Source organism: Capricornis sumatraensis, chromosome 5, assembly GCF_032405125.1.
Source record: "Capricornis sumatraensis isolate serow.1 chromosome 5, serow.2, whole genome shotgun sequence".
NCBI lineage: Eukaryota > Metazoa > Chordata > Mammalia > Artiodactyla > Bovidae > Capricornis > Capricornis sumatraensis.
In genome coordinates this window covers 121,301,093-121,321,358 of record NC_091073.1, presented here as the reverse complement: position 1 = coordinate 121,321,358, position 20,266 = coordinate 121,301,093, and the positions used below count along the sequence as shown (strand labels likewise).

The following is a 20,266-nucleotide window of genomic DNA, read 5'->3' as shown; positions in this document are numbered from 1 at the left end:
TGGTAAGGAACCTGCCTGCAATCCAGGAGACCTGGGTTCAGTCCCTGGGTTGGGAAGATCCCCTGGAGAAGGGAATGGCAACCCACTCCAGTATTCCTGCCTGGAGAATTCCATGGACAGAGGAGCCTGGCAGGCTACAGTCCATGGGGTCGCAAACCATCAGACACGACTGAGTGACTAACACTACGTTTCAGTGATTCAAAAAGTCTTGAGGTGACAACTCCACGATCAGTTAAGAGTTAAGTTTCTTAATAAGAGGCAGCAGAGGGTGGAGATCAGGTCAGATGGTCTCTGAGGTCTCCTATGCCTCAAACTCTGCGAATCAGTTCTATCGCTGGTGGGTCCAGGCATGTGTGTGGGGAGGGACGCCCGTGCTTCTGAAGCTGAGCTCACAGGGGTCTCAGGGGCCCGAGTCGTGTCTGTGACCTGGGCCGGCCTGATTGGCTCTCTGCTTCTGCTTTCCTTCATAGTGGCCACTGAGGAGCCATCTCCTCACCCGGAATATCTGCAGACCACCACACAGGCAGCTTTATACAGGAAACAAGTCCCTGGGCTGGCTGGAGCATAAACATAAAAAGAAACGTTATTCCCCACTCGGGACAGACGCCAGCGGGAGGACAGGAAATCCGCAGAGATGAATGTCCAGCGACCTCAATGGGCTGCCCAAGGGGCCTCCCAACGCGGGCGCCATTTTTACGTCCACCACCTCCACACAGGAGCGTCCGTGCCCAAACCCAGGGCCACAGATTTCCTGGGAGAGCCATTCAGTTTCAACCCTGGGTGGGGGTCTGCGGGACTGGACAACGAGAGCTTGCCGTCCTCACAATGAGGCCCTTCCCACTGAGAAGGGCCCACAGAACCAAGCAGGAGCACACACTGGTGAACGTTCAGTTCAGTTCAGCTGCTCAGTCGTGTCCAACTCTCTGCGACCCCATGGACCGCAGCACGCCAGGCTTCCCTGTCCATCACCAACTCCTGGAGCTTGCTCAAACTCCTGTCCATTGAGTTGGTGATGCCATCCAACCATCTCATTCTCTGGGGAATGTTAGCAAGAACCCAAGAATGAGACCCAAACCATGACCACCTTGGCCAGGGACAACACAGAGCCTGAAGCCCCCAGCTCACTGTCTGCCTCGAATTTAAACCTGTTTCTGGAAAATGATGTCTGCCTTCTTTTTGAGACCTTCCTTGAGGGAGGCTCTGTGACCTTTCCCTTCCAGTCATTATTTCTGGGACTTCCTCTTTAGGACCACACTCCCCAGTCTCTGTGCATCTCTGCATGTTCCCAACAGCTAATTTCACAAAGGTCCTGCCCTGGGGCGACAGGTCTTGATGGGGAAAGAGGAGTCTGGTAGGATGCTTCAAGGGGATTGGGGCCTAGAGTTGTAGTTCAGATTCCCCCACCCCCCACCCAACATGCGATTTTCTCCCATCACATCATCCATGCTCGGGTGATGAAGGGGCTGAGATTTCAGATGATGACGCTGTTAAAGAGAGGATGAAGTCCCGAGCCACTGAGTGGCCAGCAAGGCTATCACGGCCTGAAGCAGGCTCTTCACACCTCACCTGGGACCCTGGGGTTGAATTGCTCCTGGCGTCGGTCTGTTCCTGCCCTCAGTGTAGTTTCCTCCAAGAGATGATCTCAGTAGATCAAGCTCTTCCTTGAGACATATTTTGTTACAACTGTATCTATAATCTCTTACTTTTCTGTGGGTTCCTATCCTATCTTTCCAAGACCTGAGGACAAGATGCAAACACATTTCTTTTTGTCTGTGATGGGACTTGGCCTGCTGTTTTGTATATGCTGACAGGTGTGATCAAGAACTTTTTGAAGTGTGGGATAAATTATCCAAGCACTGGGTCCTAGGAAAATAAATGTTTTTCCTGGGTTCTTTTATATCTCAATCTTTACATATACTTAATAATTTTTGAAACTGTTTTATCACCTTTTTAGACGACCTGCGTCCATCCATGTGTAAGATAAATATTTTTTTTAAAGGAAAATGTAGGTGAATTTTAGGATTAACTGGCATAGCATGTGGAGAACACTTTGATAAACTGTAACCCTTTATAAGATGTAAAACATCAGCAATGCTCCAGACAGAGGTGGTCCAGGAACATTGCTTAGTGAGCCGAGGTCTGTCCCGGGGGTCCTGGAGCTCCTGGGGCGGGGTACCTGCCGGGTCCCCGCAGCGGCTATGAACGACGCACACGCTGGGAGCGGCGGGAACTCACCTTCGCACTTGAGCAGGAAGAAGTCGGCACCGGGGCTGAAGGAGGCGCTAAAGTAGGTGCAGTTGTCCACCAGGTCACAGGACAGGCACTGCCGGTTGAAGCTGCCCACTGTGCTGGCGCTGTGCAGGGAGGGCGGGCGGGAATGAGTGGTCACCGCGGGCAAGACCCTCAGTCCCAGCCCTGAGTGGCCCGCCGGGTTCTCCTACAGGGGAGGTCTGGGGGCGCTGTCCCCTTGCCCGTCGCCCTGCTGGCCGCCCCTGGGTGCCGGGCTCGGCTGTCATGAGCCCTCCCTGCCCCGCTATAGGCAGGGGCCCCCGGGCACGGCTGCTTCTGGGGGTCACCCAGGCGGGCCGAGTCCTGGCGACCCGCAGCTGTCACTCGGGGCCTTGCTGATCAAGCATGATTTCACGCCCCGAAGGCTTAGCCAACAGGTGCTATCAGAGGTTATGAGACAGCAAGGTGCCTTCCAGAAGCCTGGAAGAAGTCCCGGTCGGAGCTGCTGGCACAGGGTGGGTCTGGACGCGAAAACCGTCCACCGGACCGAAGACCTTTCGGTGGGAAGGGGACACGTCCTGACGGGATAAGTCAGAGGCAGGTGGGTGGCCAGTCTCCATCCCCCTTTGCTAATTTGGGGGCGGGACGGATGGGATTATCCGGGTGGACAAGCAGAGGTGACCCGTCCATGGAGAGAAGCGGGCCTGTGACTGCAGGGATGTGCCCAAGTTTTCTCCGCCTCTGAAAGGACCCCCCTGTGTAGCCCTTACTCTGTGGCTGGAGGGGGCGGCCGTGCACCTGACGGGGCCGGGGGGGTAGGCACCATCCAGGCCACAGGGGCCTCACACCACGGAGTCCCCTTAGGTGGCCCTGAGCCGGCGGCAGGAACCAGCCGCCGCCTCCTTCCCATCTGGAAAGCGTGGCGGGGGTGGTAACGGTGCCCCACGGTTGGGGCAGAGGGCAGGCGGGTGGGTGCGGTTGGGGGCAGAGTAGGAAGTCGGGTGGGGACGCACCTGTACAGCTGGCGCCGCCTCGGCAGGTCCTCTGTGCTGAGGAAGTAGCTGTGAAGACCAGCGGGGGCACAGCGGTTAGCTGGCTTCGGGGCAGGTTGGTACTTGGCACGCCAGGCCCACCCCCCGGCGCCCCCCGGGGTCGTGTGCTGTTCAGGGCTCACAGCTGGTAAGTTCCTGCCCAGGGCCAGCTCCCCGTGGGCGGCAGGGGATGGCCACACTCCCACGGGCTGAAGGCACCGCACCCGGGCAGACCTCTGCTGGCCCAGGTATGCCCGCACCGCCCAGGGCTTGGCCGCGGGGTGCACAGCTGGGTCTGGATGTGGGAACCCCTTCACAGGACCAACCCTCTGCAGGGCCAGAGCCAGGAGTCCAGACACACAGCCCGACTTCACGACTCCTCGGCCCATGCCCGCCCGGGACCCCACGGGGAAACCGAGGCTCTGGTCCAGAAGCGGGCAGGGTGGCGGCGTCCCGCCTGCCTGAGTGGAGCCCCAGCTCCTGACGTTACCAGCCAGACAGTTTGGAGGAAGTCCCGTAACTTCTTTCCGTCTTGGCCCTCTCTCTCAGAAGCGGGGTAGCAGTGACGTGCACTGGGGATGCCCTGGGCTCCCCGACCCCACTCCCGAGAGTCAGCAGAGGCTCGGGGTCTGCACAGCTGCAGGCCCAGCAGCGTCTGTCGCTAGGACCCGGCGACTCGGGACATGGTGTGTTGGCAGCTAGGGTCTTGAGACGCCAGGAGCGTCGGGCCAAGGGCCGAGCGAGCGGAGAAGGGTGCGGAGTGGTGGGAGGACGCTCACTCACATCTGACTCCGCTTCTCGTCGTAGGACAGGATCTTGGTCACGTCCCAGTCCCCGGAGGTGATGGACTGGATGTTGTCGTTGCTGCTGTTGGGCTGCAACACAGGCGGGGGCAGGGGGGTGTGCGGTTGGGGAGGGGGCTGGATTGCAGCCTCCCTTCTCAGCCCCGGGGCCCTCAGACAAGAGGTGGTGAGTGGGCCCTCCCTGGGGTGATCCCTCCTCCTGCCCCACCCTGGCCTCCTCTGCCCATCCCCAACTCTCTGAGTGCTCCTGTGACGGCCAGGACCCCTGGTCACCGCGCTGGTCAACCAGCTCGACTAGATCGCCAGCGACTCTTGCCGTGAGCTCTGTGCCTTAACCCAGTGTCTCAGGCTGGGGACAGTGTTCCTTCACAGCTTGTGAATCTAGTAAGTGGGTTATCACGATAGCGGGACGAGGAGAGAGGAGAGAAATCAGGCAAGTGGATGCGACAGGGCAGGGAAAGAAAGCATAAAGCCAGGAAGGGAGGGGGCGGAGGCAGTGAAAGCCGCCCTGGCCTTGGTCCTCATTGCTGTTTGTCACAGGGACGGTCAGAAGGCATTCTCCTGCGTGTTGCACATGTGCACACACGGTCTGTCTCCAAGTGCCTCCCAGACCAGAACGACTGTGACAGTTTAAACCATAACACGTGGAGAAAGACATGGCCGTCCCCACAGGGCCGGGGTGGGAGACTTGAGGTGTGAACCACAGGTGCCCGGGGAGCAGGACCCCAGGGGTGGTCTCGGGACAGGGACAGCCGATGGGGGCAGGGCTCGTCGGGAGAAGCGGGGGGCCAGGGGACCCACAGGGCAGTGGGGGCCGAGGGTCCCTGGGGAGGAGCTCTCCTGGGGGGACTTGCTTCCTGCTGGGTGACTAGCAGGCACCCAGTCCTGGAGCCTGCCCCATCAGGGCTACTCCATCCGGGGCATCCTTGGAGTTTTTCCTGGAGATTACCCTTGGGGTCATACCATGAATTGGCATCTACTTTACAGTCATGGGATATTTTTTAGAACTTTTTAAAAAGCAATTTCATTCACGTGTCCTGATCCTGAACAGGTCTGTAGCTGCTTCAACGCAGACCCATCTGCCTAGGGCGGTGCAGGTGGAGGAGAGCAGCCCTCGCCTCCCTCCTAAGAGCGGGGTCCCTGAAGGGCAGCCCCGCGGAGCACCCCGCGGGGAGGGGGCCGGCCTCTGGGTGCCCCCCTGCAGGGGGCGGACTTGCTGGCAGCCTGCTCTGTCTAAACGCACCGTATGCAGCTCCCACGTTTCCCGATCAGTGACCCTCAGCCCTTTGCCCGAAGCTACTGTACAGGCAAGAGCAGTGTCTCTGGCTGACGGTGGAGGCGGGACGCCAGGGCACAGGGCCGGCCCCCAGGACCCAGAAGAGGGAGGCCAGGCTGACCGGGCAGACCAGCACACACAGTGGGCTATGTGTCCTAGGCTCAGACCCAGCAGAGTGCCCAGGGTCTCCCCTGACGTCATCAGCAGCATCGTTCCTGTTGCGCTCCTGAGCGGTAACAGGAGGGGCGAATGCCACCTCCACGCACTCAGCACGGCTGGCTCATCAGGGCCCTGTTTGGCCCCACAGGGGAGCCACCTTCCAGTTTGGGGGCCCTGCTCCCCTCTGCACACCTTGAAGGTGACAAGTGCACTCAGCCCTGGCCCCTGGGGGCCAATCCCACTTGCTAAGCAAAAACTGGGGAGGCTCACCAGGGAGGGGGCTCACCCGATAGGGGGCTCACCTAGGAAGGGGGCTCACCCGATAGGGGGCTTACCTGGGAGGGGGCTCACCTAGGAGGGGGGCTCACCTGAGGGGACTCACCCGATGGGGGGCTCAGCTGGGAGGGGCTCACCTGACCGGAGGGGGGGCTCACCTGCGAGGAGGAGACGGTGATGTGGTAGAACTTCCCTTGCCCACCCTGCGGGATCGCTCGGACAAAGAAGAACTTCCGGCCATCCTTGGAGAACACCGGCTCTTCATTCTGCGGACAGAAGCCATTGATTAAGTCTATAAACTGCTTCATCTGGTTTCCAGAGGTTGAACCAGGATAAAACACGTCTTGAGATACACTTCCTGTGTTATTTCCAACAGGGGTAAAGTCTATGTGGGGCCTTTTCTCGCCTTGGGAATCACGTGTCAAACCTCCAGCTTCCTAAAGAAAGTGAGGACTTCAGAGACGACAGCTCAGCACTTGGGAAGCGCAGGGTCGGGCTCCCCACTTACCTGGGGCCGTGGAATCCAGGGTGCCCTGAAAAACCCTCCAGGGGTGTTTGCTAAACCGTTTAAAAAACTGAAATAGAGTTGATTTACAATGTCGTGTTAGCTTCAGGGGCATAGCAAAGTGATCCAGTTATGTGTGTGTGTATCTGTACACATATATATTTCAGCTTCTCTTCTATTACAGGTTTTATTACAGGACAGTGAACACAGGTACTTCTGCTGTTCAGTTCACTTCAGTCACTCAGGCGTGTCCGACTCTTTGCGACCCCATGGACCGCAGCACGCCAGGCCTCCCTGTCCATCACCAACTCCCAGAGCTTACTCAGACTCATGTCCATTGAGTCGGTGATGCCATCCAACCATCTCATCCTCTGTCGTCCCCGTCTTCTCCTGCCCTCAACCTTTCCCAGCATCAGGGTCTTTTTAAATGAGTCAGCTCTTCGCATCAGGTGGCCGAAGTATTAGAGGTCTTTGTTATTTTATATACAGAAGGATGTATATGTTAATCCCAAACTCCTAACTTATCTCCGCCCCCTTTGATAAACATAAATTTGTTTTCTATGTCTGTGAGTCTATTTCTGTTTTGTAAAAAAGTTTGTTTCTATCATCCAAGGAGTTAACGATCATAATTCTGAAGAAGCACAAACCTGATCTTGCCTAAAAATGGATTCTATTCTTTCCATCCTTTGACCTTTTATTCAATAAAATCCACCTCATGCTGAATAGCCCACCACGGAGACAAGAAAAAAGAAAGGAAAAAAGCCCAGCAAACAAGGACAGCGCCCGTGTGTGCTACGACGTGGGAGGGAGCACAGTGTTCTCCGGTCTCACTGTGCTTCTCAGCCGCTGTCGAGGGAGCGGGGCGTTCCCCACGCCCATTCGGTAGGAGGCACGTATTTGCCTGGATCCTCTGTCACTGCTGGCTTCTCAGGGGACTCAGAGGTGCAGACTCTGCCTGCTCATTCAGGAGACTAGGGTTCTAGCCCTGGGTCGGGAAGATCCCCTGGAGGAGGGAATGGCAACCCACTCCAGTATTCCTGCCTGGGAAATTCCACAGGCAGAAGAGCCTGGAGGGCCACAGTGCACGGGGTTGCAAACAGTCGGACACAACTACGCTCGCACGCACTGTCTCTTTCCCCTGGAGACAAAACCAGCATTCCCAGTTTTCCCTGGGGGACAATTCCAGGCTGGACTCAAAGCCAGTGCCTGGAGCGTGTGCCTGCATCTTGGTTTGCCCCCCACCTTAAAAGCTGAGGAGTCCCGCTCAGTGCCCAGCTACACCCCCTCAGGATGGCGGTCGCCTGGACGGGCAGAAAGGGATTTCGCTTTGGGGGGCGACACCGCAGCCTCTGTGAAGCTGCAGCTTGAAGGTTTCCAATTAGTCGGCCGCAACATACATTTTCTGATTTGAGGAGATCCACGCTGAGGCGGAGGGGAACAAATGGTAAATAAACCCCAGCTGGCAGGAGGAGAGCTCATTTCCCCGCGGTGAATGAATGCATGCAAACACATGCAAATGTGATATGCCCAGAGAAATAAGCCAACATGTGATTAAAGTGACATTTAATCTTCATGAACATTTGCAGCAAAATGAAACCTCTAATCTGCAAATATTTATTTTTCTATTTAGAGTTGGAAGCATGGTATTTAAAAATAGAGGTGACAGAAAAACCCAGCAGTAAATCTGGCTTTTTACAGGCACTTTTATTTGCCAACCGCAGGATGGATACCACAATACTGCATCTGTTTTCTGGGGAGGGGGGAACTGTCTGCACTTTTGGCAGAGAAAATTGCTATGAGTAAATGTAATAAATAATTAATCCTGGCCCGAAGCCTTGCTTTTACACTGAGAAGGCCCCATGCATTGCCATGTCATCTTCACATCCATCCTGGGAACATTCCTCGGCAGGAAGGGGGGAGACCAGACTTTGAGCCTCGCTGAGACCTGGTTTCTCACGCAGCAGACGTATCTTTAGTGGGAAAGTGCAATGACTTTTGACCAGGAGTGTGCTTCAGTCCGACTCTGCGACTCCAGGGACTGCAGCCCGCCGGGCTCCTCTGTCCATGGGACTTCCCAGGCAAGAACACTGGAGTGGGTTGCCATTTCCTCCTCCAGGGGATCTTCCCGGGCCAGGGATTGAACTGGGAAGGCAGGGGTGAGAAGGGGACCGTCTGACCCTGGCTCCCCTACAGCGCTCTGCCCATGAGGAGACAAACTGCACCCCGCTTCAGTTAAGTCCATCCCCCCTCCTCCGGCTCAGACATGAACTGCCCATGGTGGGAGGCCTGGCCCCCCGCACCTCCGCTCCCCACCTGCGATGGCCGAGCCCTTCCACGCCCCAGGCACAGAGTCTAGGACTCCACCACGTTCCCCGCTTTGGGACCCAGACATCCTCTCCCTGTCTTCACTGAGACATCATGGAGACTGCTACTCCAGCAGACTCATCCCTTACAAAATCGAGGATGACACAAACGGAAACATGTTCGTTGAAGCAAGCCCTCCGCAGCTTCGGGTGCGCTCGCGATGTGGCGCACACCCTGGCGGGTTTCCTTCTCTTCGGCGGGGGCGGGGGGTGGAGCCCGGAATCCACTAGCTGCTCCTCCGCCTCCAGCTCGGCAACCGCTGCAGCCCCCACGCAGCCTCCTGCTTCCTCTGTCATCCCGGGCATCTCAGGGACCTGGAGTCACATGGCGGGTGGCCCCTGTCACTCGGCGCTGTGCCCTCCGCAGCATGACCCACACCAGCCGCAGGGCAGGATGCCGTCACCGAAGAGCAAAGCGTGCTTTGTCCACCCAGCGGCGAGTTCAGCCTTGAAGCAAGTGGAAGCGGTGGACGTGAGTTTTTGAGACCCACAAAGCGAGGTGCCTGGCACGATCTCATACTAGTGGGACAGATGATTTTACGCAGATAATGAATTTTTTCTCCAACTCTTTCGCTTCAACTACTTGGGCATTTTGTGTCATTTTAAGAGGCATGTTGTAACATTACGTCTGGGGCTTGCGCTCGCATTATCGGTCCAGGCGGCACTCAAGAACTCCTCAGCTCCCCAGCGAGTACTTTCTAACGCCCGAGCACAGTCTCATGATGGGTATTTCCTAGCGGGGACCTGGCATTCAAAGTTGGACACAGGAAGTAAGCGGCTACACGAAGTGGTCTGCTTCCGCACCAGGCGAGCCCAGGGCAGGACATGGGTGTCTCGAAAGCATCGCTCCTTCGATGAGGCCGCCACCCTCCCCTGAGATAACTGATGGAGGCGAGGCCAGGCGCTGACTCCGCAGGTCACACGGTGCGTGGAGCTTCTGGGATGTCCCTGGAGAGCCACTGTGGACAGCCCAGCTTCAGTCATTCTCCACGAACGGACTCTACCCTGTCAATAGAGAGGCGTGCCTCTGCCGGCCCCACCATCATCCTGAGACTCAGATCCAGTTTGATAGAATTTTCAGACGATTTTCATCCCATTCGGTAGGACGAGAAGGAAGTGAGCTTCCAAAACCTTCCACTTGTGCTTTCTAACGTCAGGCTGTGCAACGAGAAAAAAGTAACCGAAGCAAGAAAGCACCAGTGCGAGGGTTTTATTTTTTGTGGGAGTTGAACTTTTTTGTTGGGGTGATTGACTACAGATCTCATGCGATAGCCTCCAGTTCCTTAGGCTTGCTTCACTTGCATCTCTTAGGTGAGTCGGGGACAGAAATCCAGGGAAGACTCAGCGGACCTGTCCGGAGTCCCCCCCCGCTTGAAGGAGGCTTCTTTGAACCAGGTTGAGAAAATCAGGGACATCAGCCATGTTTCATTTTCTTTCACCAAAGTGGGCCTCCCAGGTGGCTCAGTGGTAAAGAACGTGCCTGCCAGTGCAGGAGATGCAGGTTTGATCCCTGGGTTCGGAAGATCCCCTGAAGGAGGAGACGACATCCCACTCCCGGATGCTTGCCTGGAGAGTCCCAGGGACAGAGGAGCCTGGCAAGCTACGGTCCATGGGGTTGCAAAGAGTTGGACATGACCGACCGACTAAGCACAGGTTAAATCCAGGCAACTCGTGTGGCTCGTCCGCGGTACACCGGAGGGGGACTCCTCCACGGTACACCGGAGGGACACCCCGAGACCTGAGAACCCCGCACGGCCCTGGCAGGCTCTTGCAGCCCCTCCCACAGAGCCCACGGCTCTCCAGCCCTGCTGGGCCTCCCGGGGTGGGGGACAAGGGGTGCTGCGTGGCCCTACCGCCCCACGGAACCTCGTGCGCGTGTGTGTGTGTTCCTGGAGCTTCCTGTAGGGTTTAATGTCAGAAGCCATGTTGTAACACCTGGGGAAGGAGGACTTGGTGGCTGGTGGGGACGGCGAGTGTGGGATTTACACACGGAATAGTTACCTGTCTGTGCAGCCAGGCTTCACTTTCATCCTCGTGTTTCTGAAACGAAATAAGAGCGTTAGAGGAAGGCGTCTGTGCACATCTCGGGTCTCTGATCGGTGGTGCAGAAGCAGTCTGGCTCCCTCCGCGGGGGCCGCACAGGCTCGGGAGGAGGCTGGCTGCTCTCTGCCTCGTCTGGCGCCGCGGCTCAGAGCTGAGCGCGCGTGTCCTCGAGCAGGGAAGACATTACTCTCCCGGCCATGAGGACAGACAGCCGGGGTGAGAATCCTCTGCAGGACTGCCATTCGGCGGTCACCCCTGACAGGCATGGGCCCGTTAGACAGTCGCCCCTGACCAGGCACGGGCCCATTTAAAGGCAAGTCTCAAGTGCCTCAGTGTGTGTGTTTGTGTGTCTGTGTGTGTGTGTGGACATGTGTCAAATTTCCAGTTCACAACTCTGAGTAACCCTCGGGACTTAGACCACAGCTGAACAGTCAATCTGAGGACTATGTGGAGAAACAGAAAGAGAGACGACCAAACCCACCGCACCGGGAAGCTGCTCAGCGGCACGCGCCATGGCCTGTCCCGGGGCCGCTCTGCTCTTCACCTGCAGACTCTGACCGCGGGCAGCAGGACTGTCACCGCGGACCCCACAGGGCCAGGGGCACAGACCCCAGGGCCCCGGGGCACGAGCCGCGCCCGCTCCTCCCTTCCTTCCCCTCAGGAAGCTCATCAGAACAGCCCGGAACCTGCTCCAGACTGGATCACAGACAAAGTAAGTCACCGGCCCGTGGAGGACGCCGGTCCCAGCCACAGCTCCCTGGGACCGTCCTTGGGCTGCGGGGTCAGCCTGTTTGGGGGCATCTCCCAAGTCACAACATGGCTGCTTTGCAAGCCCGTCGCCTCCCCAGTGGGGAAATAAAAATTTAGGGCCCCCCAAAAAATAAAAATAAAAGTTTAGGACCAAAAAAGGGTTTCCGAGAGGTGAGCCTGGGTTGAGTAGACGTTTCTCGGGGCTCAGGGAGCGTGGAGGACGCAGTCCAGGGCCAGGGAAGTCTGGCTGTGGGTCACTCCTCGATCCTCAGGGGAGCCCGGCCTGCTTATTTACATTTTCATTCCTTCTTGGGCTCCTTCCTTCGCCTCCTCCAACCGCCCACTGAGCCAGCCTGGGGCCGCAGGAACACGGCGGTGACTTGCAGACAGGAGGCTGACTGCCCAGGAGACTGGCTGGCTCTGGCCGGGCTGGGGGCGCCGACGCTGAAAGGGGCAGGCGTGGGTGCAGCGCTGGGCCCTGGGAACGCAGGCCGGGCCACTCCCCTCTCCAGCGCCAAGTGGAGGATGGGGAGCAGGCCCCTGTATGGAGTGGCCGGGGGCAAGGTGAACGGAACGGTCACTTCTGGGACCTGGCGTCCATGGGGATGAGCCCTGAGTCTGTAGCAGTTCTCAAGTCAGCCACCAGGCGGCAGCAAAACGGAGGCCAGCGAGCCTGGACCAGCCAGCGCTCAGCCTGTGTGTGTGTCTGTGTGTGTTTCTTCCTCTGTGTGTGTGTCTCTCAGTGTGTGTGGGTGTCTCCCTGTGTGTGTGTCTGTCTCAATGTGTGTGTCTCTGTGTGTGTGTTTCTTCCTCTGTGTGTGTCTCCCTGCGTATCTCTGTGTGTATGTGGCTCTCTCTGTTTCTTCCTCTGTGTGTGTGTCTGTGTCAGTGTGTGTGTCTCTCTCTGTGTCTGTGTGTGTGTGTCTCTCTCTCTCTCTCTGTGTCTCTGTGTCTGTGTGTGTGTCTCTGTATGTGTTTCTTCCTGTGTGTCTGTCTCAGTGTGTGTGTGTCTCTCTCTCTGTCTGTCTCTCTCTGTATCTGTGTGTGTGTGTCTCTGTATCTGTGTGTCTCTCTCTCTGTGTCTGTGTGTGTGTCTCTGTGTGTGTGTCTCTGTCTCTGTCTCTCTCTGTGTCTCTGTGTGTCTCTCTCTGTGTCTCTGTGTGTGTCTCTCTGTGTCTCTGTGTGTGTCTCTCTCTCTGTGTCTGTGTGTGTCTCTGTGTGTGTGTCTCTCCCTCTCTGTGTCTCTGTATGTGTGTGTCTCTGTGTGTGTGTGTCTCTCTCTGTGTCTCTGTGTGTGTCTCTCTGTGTCTGTGTGTGTCTCTCTCTGTCTCTGTGTATGTCTCTGTGTCTGTCTGTGTCTCTGTGTGTGTCTCTCTCCCTCTCTGTGTCTCTGTCTCTCTCTGTATCTCTGTATGTGTGTGTCTGTGTGTGTGTCTCTCTCTCTCTGTGTCTCTCTCTCTGTGTCTCTGTGGGTGTCTCTCCCTCTCTGTGTGTGTGTCACTCTCCCTCTGTGTGTGTGTGTGTCTCTCTCTCTGTGTCTGTGTGTGTCTCTGTGTGTGTGTCTCTCTCTGTGTCTCTGTGTGTGTCTCTGTGTCTGTGTGTGTCTCTCTCTGTCTCTGTGTATGTCTCTGTGTCTGTCTGTGTCTCTGTGTGTGTCTCTCCCTCTCTGTGTCTCTGTATGTGTGTGTCTCTGTGTGTGTGTCTCTGTGTCTCTGTGTGTGTCTCTCTCTCTGTGTCTGTGTGTGTCTCTCTGTGTCTGTGTGTGTCTCTGTGTGTGTGTGTCTCTCCCTCTCTGTGTCTCTGTATGTGTGTGTCTCTGTGTGTGTCTCTCTCTGTATCTCTGTGTGTGTCTCTCTATGTCTGTGTGTGTCTCTCTCTGTCTCTGTGTATGTCTCTGTGTCTGTCTGTGTCTCTGTGTGTGTCTCTCTCCCTCTCTGTGTCTCTGTCTCTCTCTGTGTCTCTGTATGTGTGTGTCTGTGTGTGTGTGTCTCTCTCTCTCTGTGTCTCTCTCTCTGTGTCTCTGTGGGTGTCTCTCCCTCTCTGTGTGTGTGTCACTCTCCCTCTGTGTGTGTGTGTGTGTCTCTCTCTCCCTCTCTCCCACGTGACCCTGACGCCCGGGAAGCGCCCGCCGGCCTGCCCGGCCCCCCGGCCCCCCTACCTTGGTGCAGACCCCCGTGGTGGCGTCGCAGAGGGTGAGGATGGACACGTTCTGCGCCCGGCTCAGCCAGTTCACGGCGACCTTGGTGCTGGTGGCCCACTTGACCATGGTGATGTAGTACTCCCTGCAACAGAGGGCGGCGCTGAGGGCCCCGGGGCTCTGGGCGGCACAGTGCAGAGATGCGGGAGGGAGACCCGGGGCGGCGGGCGGGACCCGAGCCGGCGCCCGCAGCGAGGGAGCGGTGCGCTTCTCTCCGAGCTGCCCCCGAGCTGCGCTCCTTCACTGGCACCTTCCAGCCGCCCCGCCGGATTCTGTAAGTCGGCGGCCGGTGCTGCCTGCTGCCCGGCTTTCCTGCCACGGGGACACTCAGCGCCACGTGGGGAAAGCGGCCAGGACGTCTGAGCCGGGAAGGGCTCCTGGGGTACACCTGTCCCCCGCGCCCCGCCCCCGGCCCCCGAGGGAGGGAGCCGCGGCGCTTCAGTCCCCAAGTCCCCAGGCCCATTCTCGCTCTATTTAGGGAAACGGGTGCCTAGGCTCAGGGCACGTGGTGGACTTGATCTGATATCTGAGCTGTCACGCACCTGCTTTTACCCAAACCTGAAAACCCCAGACTGTTCTGGGCCACTCTGTACTCAGCCCCTGGGTATTTAATTCAGTTACCCAAAGCCGCCCGCGCCTCGCCCCCCCCCCCCACCCAATCAGGATTTTTACGAAAAATGTACATTGATGAGTTAGAAGGACATGACAAAAAAAGAAAAACAAATAAGCAACTTCACAAAAACACATCCCTCCGCCCGCCCGACTCTATCTGTAATGAGATCTCGTGTTCAGAATGATGACTCCACGTCTGACAAGATCCCTTATCGCTAAGACGCTGTGCGTTTGCGGGACGATGCCGGCGAGCTGGAAGGAGACCCGGTACGCTCAGTAATTACTGTCGGCAGAAGGATCGAAACAACCCGGCACGCTGACACGGCCTTCAGCTAGTCAGGGGATTAAATCGCTGGGTCCCCCACTTCTCAGGACCGTTAGTCACAGCTGTTATTCAACCAAAGCCGAGAGCACACAACGAACACGGCAGGGAGGCCTCTGAGCCAGGGCATCAGCTCCCGCGGGGCAGAGAACGGGCCCCGGGACCCCCCACCCCGCACAGTCCCCGGAAATTTGCTGTGGACACGGTGGAGAGTCGCTCAGCACGGCCCAGCTCTTGCTTTCCCACCGTCTCGGGTTCCGTGAGTTTCTGAAATGCCGCTGCTCCTGTCACCATCCGCTCCGCAAGCCCTCGGGCTCCGGGGACCTGGGCCTGCGTGTTTGTTCACAGGACCCACTTTCCCACCCCGCCCTCTGGCGGCTCCGGCTCTGAGAGTCACGTGTCTTTCTGGCAGCTTCCGCGGCTGCCGCTTTGCTGTTGTATCACTGCCTCAAGGCTGGGAGCTGTGTTTTTAACAATAGGATCTCACAGTCTGCCTGGATCTTTGCAGCCAGGAAACATGTACTCAGCTTTGCTCCTTAAAAAGCCACTCAGGTCTGTGCCAGCCCGTGCTGCACACAGAACACTTTGAATTTCCAGTTACACCATAAATGAGCTCTGGTACCTGTTGGACAGACATTGCAGCGAGCCCGGCGACCGAAGGGCCTGGTTTTTGGACCTGTTTGATGCAGGCGTTCCTGTTGAGGTGTGATGGAAGGTCACAGAGACAGGCTGCAGAGGTTTGCTATTTAGAAGTGCAACCAAAGAGGTGAGATGAGGCGACTGTAAAGAAACTGGAATTGAAAATGAGAAAATGAAAATGGAAGAAAATTTGGGAAGCTCCCCCAGAAGGCAGAGGAAGGGGTCCCTGCAGGGGAGAGATGGAAGACAGCAGATGGTCCTCACATCTGAGAGTCTAAGTGCTTCTCACCAACGAACTGGAGTGATGGAAGAGATGCAATAGCTGAAGGCACCACAAGACTCCTGCATAGTGCAGACGTGAGCACGCAGAGCAAAGGGTTTTCCAATCCCAGGGAAATTAACAAAACGCCTAAAAATATTCTCATCGAATCTTAGAAGTCTACAGGAAAAGAAATGCCACAGCAATCCAGGAACAAAGAAATAAGTCTTGAGAAAAGATACAGATTTATGCTGATCTCAGATTTCTCAGCTATTTTAAGTCTGTTCTTGTGCAGCTGCTCAGTCATGTCCAACTCTCTGTGACCCCATGGACCGCAGCACTCCAGGCCTCCCTGTCCATCACCAACTCCCAGAGTTTGCTCAAACTCATGTCCATCGAGTCGGTGATGCCATCCAACCATCTCATCCTCTGTCATCCCCTTCTCCTCCTGCTTTCAATTTTTCCCAGCATCAGGGCCTTCTCTAATGAGTCGGCTCTTCGCACCAGGTGGCCAAAGTATTGGAGTTTCAGCTTCAGCATCAGGCCTTCCAATGAATATTCAGGACTGATTTCCTTTAGGATGGACTAGTTGGATCTCCTTGCAGTCCAAGGGACTCTCAAGAGTCTTCTCCAACACCACAGTTCAAAAGCATCAATTCTTCGGCTCTCAGCTTTCTTTATGGTCCAACTCTCACATCCATACATGACTATTGGAAAAACCATAGCTTTGACTAGATGGACCTTTGTTGGCAAAGTAAAGTCTGTGCTTTTTAATATGGTATATAAGTTGCTCATCAGAGAAGGCAATGGCACCCCACTCCAGTACTCTTGCCTGGAAAATCCCATGGACAGAGGAGCCTGGTAGGCTGCAGTCCATGGGGTCGCTAAGAGTAGGACACGACTGAGTGACTTCACTTTCACTTTTCACTTTCATGCATTGGAGAAGGAAATGGCAACCCACTCCAGTGTTCTTGCCTGGAGAATCCCAGGGATGGGGGAGCCCGGTGGGCTGCTGTCTATGGGGTTGCACAGAGTTGGACATGACTGAAGCGACTTAGCAGCAGCAACAGCAGGTTGCTAATAGCTTTTCTTCCAAGGGGCAAGCATCTTGTAATCTCATGGCTACAGTCACCATCTGCATCTTTGACACATCTCTGACTGTCTGGATCACAACAAACTGTGAAAAATTCTTCAAGAGATGGGAATACCAGACCATCTTACCTGCCTCCTGAGAAATCTGTATGCAGGTAAAGAAGCAACAGTTAGAATCGGACACAGAACAACAGACTGGCTCCAAATTGAGAAAGGAGTATGTCAATGTTGTCATCCTGCTTATTTAACTTCTATGCAGAGTACATCATGAGAAATGCTGGGCTGGATGAAGCACAAGCTGGAATCAAGATTGCTGGGAGAAATATCAATAACCTTAGAAATGCAGATGACACCACCCTTATGGCAGAAAGTGAAGAGGAACTAAAGAGCCTCTTGATGAAAGTGAAAGAGGAGAGTGAAAAAGCTGGCTTAAAAGTCAACATTCAAAAAGCGAAGATCATGGCATCCTGTCCCATCACTTCATGGCAATAGATGCGGAAACAATGGAAGCAGTGACAGACTTTATTTTTTGGGCTCCAAAATCACTGCAGATGGTGACTGCAGTCATGAAATTAAAAGATGCTTGCTCCTTGGAGGAAAAGTTATGACAAACCTAGACAGCATGTTAAAAACCAGAGATATTACTTTGCTGACAAAGATGCATATAGTCAAAGCTATGGTTTTTCCAGTGGTCATGAATGGATGTGAGAGTTGGACCATAAAGAAGGCTACGTGCCAAAGAATTGATGCTTTTGAACTGTGGTGTTGGAGAAGACTCTTGAGAGTCCCTTGGACTGCAAGGAGATCCAACCAGTCCATCCTAAAGGAAATCAGTCCTGAATATTCATTGGAAGGCCTGATGCTGAAGCTGAAGCTCCAATACTTTGGCCACCTGATGTGAAGAACTGACTCATTAGAGAAGGCCCTGATGCTGGGAAAAATTGAAAGCAGGAGGAGAAGGGGGCGGCAGAGGATGAGATGGTTGGATGGCATCACCGACTCAATGGACATGAGTTTGAGCAAGCTCTGGAAGTTGGTGAAGGACAGGGAAGCCTGGCGTGCTGTAGTTCCACGGGGTCACAAAGAGTCGGACACAACTGAGTGACTGAACTCAACTGAACTCTCACATCTATATATGACTACTGGAAAAACCATAGCTTTGACTAGAAGGACTTTTGTCGGCAAAGGTGTTTTAAGCCTAATGGTATTTAATACCTCAGTGAGCTTTTAATAACCCGTATCTTCTTGTTTCAAGCATGTCTTCTACTTGAATATACCCTTTATTAAAAGCTATTCAAAATTAAAGGCTTAAAATGAAAAGCTTCACGTGTAGGAAGATCGTGTCTGATACCAATCCATTCACAGCCAGTCCTAAACTACTACCAATCTGATGATAAATTTGAATGCAAATATCAGAAGTAATTATTAAGTGATAAAATGATATAAAATAAACACTGGGTGGCTATTTCATAGAATTATAAACATTTAGTAAATCTAGAAAGATTAAAAACAAAGATACCAGCCATCACAGATGATGAATCTTATATTTAAGACACAAACATGCTACCTCCCTGGAATAGGAAACTAAACATAAGAAACTTTCAAAATAATTATCCGCCTGGGGATGCCTGAACTGACAGTATTCGAGCTCCATGAGGGCAGTGCTCCACCTATGGTCAATACTTAATACATTTTAAAGAAATGAACTTATTTCTAGCAGAAAGACCAATGAACTTCTTTTTTTGAGAGGGGGCAGCTAATACAATAATACTAAAGTTCACGTATAAGAAGAAATGGATGAAAATGACAAGATAGTTTAGAGGAAGACTGATGAGAAGGGATTTATTGCTAATGAGACAGAGTAGCTATAGACTTTGTAACTGATATAACCCTCAGTAGATCCATCATGATGGGCAGCCTTAAGTCACAAGGGTTTATATTAGAACAGAATAGTTTATCTAAGAATTTAATATTTAATAATATTAAACTGTCATCCCAAATCAGTGGGGAAAGGAAGACTGATAACAATAAATGGTGCTGGGAAAGTGATTATTTAAAAAAATGAGCAAATAAAGAACAAGTGTGCATTTCTAGATAAAAACATCAGGAAAATTTATCAAAATACTCAGAACAGTTACCTGTGGGTAGTGAGATGGCAAGTGATTATTATTTTCTATAACGCAGAGATGATTTTTTTAAATAGGAAAAAGGTTATTAAGGATAACTGGAAGTTTCCAATTTAAATTGATGGATCCATCACGTTTATTTCTGTCTTCTCTCCCCAGAAACACAATCACGATGATAATGAAGCAATAAAGCAGGTATACACTCACATAAAGATTACAGGAACGGTCTCACCACATTTCAGACGTAAGAGTCTTGAGGGATGAGGCTGGTTGAAGCAGCAGCAGATTGAAACACCTGCAGAGTCAACCCCAGAGAGAATGTGGGGACGTGGAGGTTGAGTGCAGTCAGTATGGGGTTGGGAAATGCGGCTGAACAGGAGTGCCATCTCGGAGTGTCTGGATGAGACAGACGGTGCAAAAGAAAACAGAGAAACCTGACCCACATTTAGACAAGTGAGTTCATCCAAATATCTTTCGGGGAGGGGGGTGGGGGGAAGACATAATTCGCAGAGGAATGAGGGTCAGACTGACATCAGGTTTGTCAGAAGCAACACTGGACATGAGATGGAATTATAGCCCCAAAATGAGGGACAGTGGTTTTCAAACTGCAATCCTACATACAACTAAGCTTTTCAACAGACGTGAGAGAGACGTTTAAAATATTGCAGAACTCAGAAAGTTTGCCTCCCATAGTTCTTTCTTAGGAAAGCACCTGGAGGGTGTACTCCAGACGAAAGTGGAAGTGAATCAAGAAAGAAGGTGATGTGAGGCCAACGTGGAGAGGAGTGAGGGGGTCTCCCCGGGTGGCACAGGGCCGACGTGAAAAAGAACAATGAGCCCGGACTAGCGTTGGGGTGGTGGAGCGGTCTTGCAGGGATGCAAGTGGGGAAGGAGGCAGAGCAACGGGATACCTGCTAGAATCTGGGGGAAAATGGTGAGGGTGTGATAAGATAAAATAGCTCAAATAAAAACAAAGGCAATTTAAAACTCAGGGAAAAACAAAAAGCTGAACAAAAAAGAGACACAGTCATAGGGTGCTACTCAGCACTACCAAGACAGACGATTACTTATGGTAAAGTTATGCTGTTTATTGACTGTAGTCTTTCAGAATCAGCCTACAGATAAACAAGGAAACTTTGGGTTCGGGAAGAGCACAAATAGCATCAACTTCAGAGATATAAAAATATTAAAAAGACAGAATTTTCTAGGTGGGAGGGGCAGAGAATGGACCTGTAGGAAAGGGCAGGACTTTCAGATCCATTTTACCAAGTGGGTTGTTAAAAATTCTTGCCTGCAGTTAATGTGATATGAGAGAAACTTGTAAGAGTACTGTTTCAGCTTATAAAGGTAACCAGCAGAGAAAATAAAATGCATATATACTATATATAGGGCTTCCCTGACAGCTCAGTTGGCAAAGAATCCGCTTGCAATGCAGGAGACACTGGTTTGATTCCTGGGTCGGGAAGATCCCCTGGGGAAGGGAAAGGCTACCCCTTCCAGTATTCCGGCCTGGAGAATTCCATGGACTGTATAGTCCAAGGGGTCGCAAAGAGTTGGACACAACTGAGTGACTTTCACTTTCAC

The 20,266-nt window shown here is 53.8% G+C and overlaps 1 protein-coding gene across 3 annotated transcripts in view; it reads right to left on the bottom strand.

The window, feature by feature from the left end:
* The window catches only part of DPP6 (dipeptidyl peptidase like 6), a 799,813-nt gene that overhangs the window by 56,944 nt on the left and 722,603 nt on the right, over window positions 1-20,266 (bottom strand). For all 3 annotated transcript variants that reach the window (XM_068972565.1, XM_068972566.1, XM_068972567.1), the window contains 6 exons: window positions 13,594-13,717; window positions 10,644-10,682; window positions 5,933-6,040; window positions 4,044-4,135; window positions 3,243-3,290; window positions 2,236-2,354 (listed from right to left, as the gene is read on the bottom strand). In XM_068972565.1, the coding sequence (XP_068828666.1) occupies window positions 2,236-2,354; window positions 3,243-3,290; window positions 4,044-4,135; window positions 5,933-6,040; window positions 10,644-10,682; window positions 13,594-13,717 (530 nt within the window). The remainder of the gene's footprint in view (window positions 1-2,235; window positions 2,355-3,242; window positions 3,291-4,043; window positions 4,136-5,932; window positions 6,041-10,643; window positions 10,683-13,593; window positions 13,718-20,266) is intronic.